General features: G+C 37.3%; 2 protein-coding genes across 2 annotated transcripts; both read right to left on the bottom strand.

Annotated features, from left to right (window-relative positions):
- Positions 1 to 773: 773 nt before the first annotated feature.
- Positions 774 to 3,566, bottom strand: LOC129310448 ((3S,6E)-nerolidol synthase 1-like). The gene is made up of 7 exons (XM_054952327.1): positions 3,483 to 3,566; positions 3,002 to 3,396; positions 2,693 to 2,911; positions 2,466 to 2,604; positions 2,121 to 2,369; positions 1,837 to 2,005; positions 774 to 1,003 (listed from the first exon to the last, which is right to left on the bottom strand). The coding sequence occupies exons 1-7, from the start codon at positions 3,564 to 3,566 to the stop codon at positions 774 to 776; spliced, it is 1,485 nt and encodes a 494-aa protein (XP_054808302.1).
- A 43-nt stretch (positions 3,567 to 3,609) lies between these two features.
- LOC129310370 (probable terpene synthase 4) lies at positions 3,610 to 4,023 on the bottom strand (the record flags this gene model as incomplete). Its single annotated transcript, XM_054952223.1, has 2 exons — positions 3,835 to 4,023; positions 3,610 to 3,750 (listed from the first exon to the last, which is right to left on the bottom strand). Coding segments are annotated over exons 1-2 (306 nt in total), but the record flags the coding sequence as incomplete, so codon positions are not given.
- Positions 4,024 to 7,433: the final 3,410 nt, after the last annotated feature.

Here is a 7,433-nt window from a genome sequence, read left to right as displayed (position 1 = left end):
AATTTAGAGGAAAGAATGAATTCAAAAAAAAATTTCGACAGTCTCCCCTAAAAATTGGACTTCCCAAAAGTTTTAAAAAATTTACATGAGAAAATTAATAATTTTAAACCAAATAAATGATCACATGCAACAACCTGAAGCCTTATAAAGTCACTAACAGTAGTCCCAACAACAATTAATACTATGAAAATCTAAATTTAAGCATTATAAAATCTAAAAATTCATATTCAAGACATACCTGGGTGGTGGCAGCTGCAACAACAGCTCAGCACTGAGAGAGTGAGGAGGGGAGAAGGAGTGGTGGCAAATAGATGGGCAGAGGCATCGAGGAGGGGCAGGGGGAAGGGGGCGCTGGGAAGGGGAGGGGGGCGGGCATGCAAGGGGGCGGCCAAGGAGGGGCGTGCGAGGGGGAGGGGGAAGGAGGTGGGCGAGGGGGGCATGCGAGTGAGGGAGGGGGCGGCCGAGGGAAGGGGAAGGGGGAGGGGGCGGTGTGGGGAGGGGAAGGGTGGACGGCGAGGGGGAAGGACGGCGAGGGGGAGAGGGAGAGGGAGGATGGGCGGGTTGCTTGAGGGAGGAGGGGGAGGAAATAATGAAGGAGCAAATGAGAGAAAAGGAAGGGGTCAAAGTAGAGCAAATGAAGGGGAAGAAAAACTATGTTTGTATGGGAGAAAAAAGGAGAGTAGTTTAAAAATTTTTTTGCACCAGTTGAAAAGCCAACCGGTATAGGAAAGTTACTTTCTATATCGGGTGGACCTTCACTCGGTGTAGAAAAGTCACTTTCTACACGACTTTTCTACACCGGTTGAAAAGCCAACCGGTGTAGAAAAGTCACTTTCTATACTGGGTGGACCTCTACCCGGTGTAGAAACATGACTTTCTACATCGGGTAGAGTCACCCGGTGTAGAAATGTCACTTTCCACCCAGTGTAGAAAGTGACTTTTCTATACCAGGTGACTCCACCCGGTGTAGAATCATGACTTTCTACACCAGGTGGAGGTTCACCTGGTGTAGAAATTGTCACATACTTCAACATAATTACAAAAATGCCACCACCTTAACTTTTTACATCGTTTGCCTTCCAACTGATGTAAAAAGTACCCTGTAAATTTTATATATTTGTACTAGTGTAAGTATTTGCATACAAATTTAAAGCAAGATTTAGCAAGTATTTGATGAATATTTGGAATCAAAATTTTTGCAATTTGTTTTTAAATGATGGGATTTTTTTTATCTTTAAAAGAAACTTTTTACAAGCATATAAAAGTCTATGAAAGGAAGTTTTAAAAATGGCTTATGGATAGTGTTTGGATTATTTTAAAATAATTTTCCTATATGGAAGGATTGGCTTCTGATATATTTAGGGATCCTTTTAGAGGGACCAAACATAGCACGTCTGTTTCATAATTTCGACCATATTTGGTTAGTTACCTTATGAACTATGTGTTCACATCTATTTCATGGCCTTCAAGCCACGTCTGTTATTCATGGCCTTTGAGCCGCGTTTGTTATTTGTGGTCTTCGATGTAATGTTCAAGAGACTAAACCGTAAAGTCTCCCTTACTAAACCATGTTTGACTCTAAATCATGGCAACTTAAGGTTTAACCTTCAAGGATTACCAAATTATAAAGTTTTATGAAAGGAATTTCCCAAAATTCTTTCAAAGGAATCTCAATTTCAACAATTCAAATCTCAAACATTATTTAATAAGTCCGTATCAGAGTTTTGAAAGTAAAGCAGAAGCTTGGAAATCAATTGGGATCTAAAATAATGAGTTTTAAAACTCAAAAACAAATTTTATGTAAAATATGTGCACTGCGGCTCATCTTCTATGTGCCATGCGCCGTGGCGTGAGGTGTCGTGTCGTCCAATACGAACTCTCTGTTGAGACCCTTCCACGCTTCTGAGATCTTACCCATCACCACCTCTCTCGCCCTTTCCCCCTCCTTCATCTCCTTCATCACATATTCCATGTACGATCCATCCTTTCCCTCCTGATTCTCGTCCTGCAAATTTTTCATTCCTCTATGAACTGACAACATATTTTTAATTTGTCTATCATTCTGGTTCGAAACTGAACGAAGCGTGGAAGATATCAGACTAGTCTCTGAAAATGTTTACCTCGGCGCTTCCCAGGTCATCCCAGAGACGAAGAATTGTGGCAGTGGAAGAGATAATGGTTGGATTATTGTCAATCTTTTGCACAGTTTCTTGAGATAATCGTTGACCCAACAGAAAGAAAATGTGAACCAGCACTACATGCACTCCCGAGCTTACTATCCCATTCTTCAAGTACTCTTCTGCACTCGGCATCTTCCCTGACGCAAACCATTCTGCTTCTGTCAGAAATGCCTCGCACAGCCTTCCCCACTACGTGCAGTAAAAGTAAAAAACAATAGTCAATGAACAATCTTCCAAACTATAAGAACACATCTGATTGAATTATTGTTCAATCAATATATTTACCGCCTTTCGAAGGGACCCACTGGGGTTCCATCCGTGTTTTAGATACACCTTGTAGCTGATTTCATTGGTGACATCATAGAGTGCCCTGAAACATATCTTCATGTAATCTGGTAGTTTTTCGGTAGCTTCAATATCCCACCTGCAGTACTCAAACATTGTCGGTCATATTCTTTAACTTCTAGCTGAAATAATATTTGTAGGAATAATCGACAACGTTTGACGTGTACCTGGTAACAGCTTTTGTGAAAACAGTTAATTCTTCAAGGGTCCCATAGATGTCAAAAATGTCATCTATTAGGTAGATGAAGGAGATTGGTTTCGTGAGCACAACCCTTTCTTCTGAAAAGGATGGATCTGTTAAGCATGCAAGGGACCAAATGTACCATTTCAGTGGTTGGTTTCTCGCATACTTCAACTCGTTAGCTAAACCAAGTTCAGCCCACCATCTGAGGGGGGAAATAATTAAAGGCTGAATATACTGACACAAACAACTTTTTGAACGATTATCATGTCAAAAAAAGATGCATTATGCTTACTTAGAAATATGAAAAATCTCTGTTTGGTATTCAGATTGGAGCACATTGAAGTTCATTTTGGCCACATCTTGTAAGGCATTGACCCATCCATTCATGCCATGGGTCCCTTCAAGGAAGTTTCTGGAGGTGAAAATTGGTAGGCTTTTGTGAAATGGTTGCTCCAAAGTACTCCTCACAAACTCAGCTTTATCAACCCCAAGGTGAGCACTTCTTTCTTTGAGAATCTTCAAGCCAAATAGTTCAGCTTCATCAAGTATGGCTTCTCCTTCCATTCTTAGCTGTGAAGCTCCATATAAATCTATCATCCCCTTGATATTTCCGCCTACCTTCTCGCTAAACTTTCCCTCCTTGTCTGTAAACATATCAAACACCTCTGCAACAATAAACCAAACAACCTATTTTAAATCAGCCTCTCAAAATGTGTGTGTAGCAAAATTATATGATATGCATGCTTCGGTTTCTGAAGTATATATGTTCCCACCTGCAGGTACATAGTGACCATTCTGTCTAACAAGCCGGTAGCGAAGCGCAAGCTCATGAAGATCATGGCCATAGCCACTTCCATAAGTGCTGAAAATCGTGTATTGAGTTGCTAGGAAATGGTTGATTTCTTCTTGGAAGTGGTAATCGATGTTCAGGCGTTGCATAGCATCAACCATGCACAAACCTTTCACTGAATTTTCACCCACATTCTCAAGAACGTTCTTATATAGCTTCAACTTTTCTTCCAGATTATCGCAGGGGCGATCCTGATGCCATGAAAAAGGAAGTTGATACAGAAACGTTACAGAAGAATATCAGTAAGATTATCATAATGAAGTTTCCACACTCACAAATCTTGTCAAGTGGCTTGTGTCATCGATGATCCATTTGTTAGCAGTAGGCGGAGAATGGAGTTTGAAAGAGGAAGATCTATTGTCAGAAACCTTTGCTGTTGGGGAAGGAAATTGGGAATGGAAGGAGATAATGGAGGATTTGGAAGAACAGATCAGAGCCATGGGAAGATGATTTCTCCGTGATGGATTTTTATCTTGTTGATTGTGATATTGCTAACTGAAAGGGCTCAGCCACATTTATAGGAGTCATCGAGAGCAAAACTTCATCAGCATTACAGAATGTAAATGGAATGAATGAAAAGAAAAGAAAAGAAAAGTGGTCATATTTCAGTACTTGCATGTTAGGAAATAAAATTAGTTTATACCGGAGGCATAGTTTAATTGGTTTGGAAATTGTGTTAACTTAATAAGAGATCTTAAGTTCGAGCTTTAAGGAATATGGCAATATTACTAATGGATTTTTCACTTAAAAAGATCCCGACTCAACTCGATCCAAATTAGTTTTGGTCCCCATTTAAGTCCCATCAACTTAACATAAAAAAGGCCTAGAATATTGAGTGCTCAATACCAAAAAAGTGAAATTTGTTTCATGGATAAATTTATGTTTGATTTTGGAAAAAAAAAATGAGTTGATAGGAAGGGGGAAAAAGTAAATGACCAACATACATTTTGTGGAAAAAAAAAACTTTTTGTATCAGTAACAATAAAATATAATTATTGATATTTATTTTTGTAATTAAAATTAAAAAAAATACCCTTTTTTAATCAAAAGTGGGGGGAGACATGGACAGGAGGGGGGCACCCACTCCCTTGGGTCTCTCTTTCTACTGTGTAAAGCATCTTTTCTTGGGTGGACAATGGAGCTAAAAGCCCAAAGAAAAAGCATTTCTTTTTGTGGGTAATGTAAATCACATTTTTGTGTCTTTAGATTTATTGTTTTTGCAAATTTATTTTTAGTGCACCGTTCACTGATTCAATTTTTTCCTTTGTGTATAGGTATCCTCGAATTTATCCTGAACAAGATATTAACACCTTGTCTATTCACAAGTTTGAAACCTCATATTTATTTAAAGATATTGAAGCATTTATACTTGGCCCAACAGCATAATTCAATTTTTTTTTTGGGTAACAAATGATTAAAGTCATGTTATGTATATTTAGTATTTAGTATTAAATGAGTGGTAATTAATAAATACAAATATTCCAGGGATGTATATGACATGGATATTTTGTGTTGCCGAATACATATAGACATCGAGAAGCCTCACAAGTAGTGTGAGGGGCTCTCTCACCCAATAAGCTTATCTTTCGCATAGATTCTCCCTTTGAACTTGTGTTCATTATTTTGGTGTTTTCATTAAGAGCCTAGTGTCACGGAAAGGGCTACCCATGAAGGGTTCTAACCGATAAGAGGTTGAATGAAGTACCGTGTAGTGGAGCTGTCGAGGACATTGGCTCTTGACGGGGTATCATTATCATGAGTCCCACATCAAAAAGCCTTATAAATAGTGTGAGCTTTATAAGTGTGAGAGGTTTTCCCACCCAATAGGTTAATATTTTAGGATGGACTCTCCCTTTAAACTTGTACTTATTACACATCAATGTATAACAATTAGTGTTTGCTTGACAATGACAATCCTATAAGTCCACTGCCAAAAAATATCTGTGACTCTAGTCCATGGCAGACCTATGAGGTGTTGGGTGATTAAAGTGTAAGTTTAGAAGTTGGAAATTGTTTTTATGGTGATTAATAGTAATACTTATCACTGTTAATTGTAGACTAATCTCGTGGTGCACCATTTAAGCTCATCTCTAGCTCAGAAGCAAGTTATATAAGGGGTAACCTTTGATTTCTAAAAGGCTTGAGATAAATATAGGAATTTAAGTTGTGTAATTGCTCATTCAATTAATTATAGGTGTTTGTAAACTTGATGAATGTATTTTTATAGTTCAATAAACTTGATCTATCATTTTAGAAACTCAAATGCAAGTGTGCCTTTTTTGTATAAATGAGAAAAGATCAATCATGAAAGTTTTAGTTATTTATTGGCAATTAGGCTTTTAAATAATATGATAGTGAATGAGAATTTGTGATAATGAATATATGATTATGGTAAGTTTAATTGTGTTATGAAATCTAGTATGCATTATTGGTGCATTGAGTATGTTTGCATGATCATTAATTGGGTAGGAGTTTGCCCTAAGAGGAATCTAGTCATATTTCTGTCCATGTGGATGTTACCAAAACTATGGGTGGCCCCAATGTTTGGTTTAGATCAGGTAATCCTTAATATCACCTTGTATTAGGTGCAGGATAAGTTACCCAAATCATAGATTGCCACATCAACCTGGATGGGGTGTGGATTAAGACTTGTGACACTCTAGTAATTCGAGTATGTGGGAATTCATAGTTTAAGAGTGAGTGCAGCACTTTTGGCTAAGTAGTTCCTTATAATTGGTGAGCTTAGGTAAGTCCATTTGCACGGACGTGACCCTATTTGAAGTGTTAGCCTATAGGTTAAGTCGGCAATACAAGGAGGAGATAAAGATGATATTTGATCATGCATTTCATTATCATATGATATGATATTACATTATGAGATGAACTAAATTTAATTGCTCACTTTGTATGCCTTACTTGATTTGACATATATGTGGGTGATTTAGAGTTTTCTTGGTTATTGAGTAGTTATACTCACTTTTATTTAAAATCTTACAAGCTCTAGCTTCAGGAAGAATAAGAGAAAAGCATATGAGGCTTAAGAATCCGTATGCTTACTGTATGCCTCTTATTTTGATAAGTTATATGCGTAATTAATAATGGTATTTCTAACTAGGACAATCATTTTTAAAATACTTGCACCATTGCATTTACTTGCGTTTGATTGAGTGTATTGCATTTACTTGTATTTGATTGAGTGTATTTTGCACCCTAGGCTATGTTGCATGAGGAAAATAGGAAAAAAAAATACTAGTACAAGTATGTTTATGGTTATTTTAGGTGATTGTAAATGTTTATTTTGGATATTTCAAGTGATTGTAAATGTTTGTTTTGGATATTTCACGTTGAATATTTGCCCTTATGTTTTTGATAAAATTGGAGTTGAGGAGTGAAAATGCAGATAATGTTGGATATGATTGTTGTGGTGCATTGTATATGTTGTTCTAAGTTTATTGAGTATAGTCAAGGGGTATGTGAGGGCTTTTGGCACTTTAGTTTTGGTTTGGACACCTTGGATGTTTGAAAATGTGAAAATGTCGTAGTTCTGGTTCCAGGGTTCCTTTGTAGCAAAAGAATTTCAATTATCAATAGGGTTTTTGAACTTTTCTAGTATACTAGAGAATATTTTCTTGGTCTCAACCCATGCCCACCCACCTTCACATTAAATCTTTTCTTTTTTTTTACTATGGTTAATTCTTTATAAATGCAGTTAGTTCCTATTTCCCATTATCATGGTAAGGTATAGTGATATGGTTAAGTATTGGGAGTAAATTAGGTGATATTACAATGTGAACCTTTCTCTTTTTATTTGTAGAGCCCTATAAGAAGTTTCGGTTATTCCTCTTCAACTCATTGCAAGCAGCTATAAGGAGGT

This window comes from Prosopis cineraria, unplaced genomic scaffold (genome assembly GCF_029017545.1).
Source record: "Prosopis cineraria cultivar Desert tree isolate PC_DT_omini unplaced genomic scaffold, ASM2901754v1 PC1, whole genome shotgun sequence".
Classification (NCBI taxonomy): Eukaryota; Viridiplantae; Streptophyta; class Magnoliopsida; order Fabales; family Fabaceae; genus Prosopis; species Prosopis cineraria.
The sequence above is the reverse complement of the archived record's forward strand: the minus strand, read 5'-3'. Positions and strand labels throughout refer to the sequence as shown.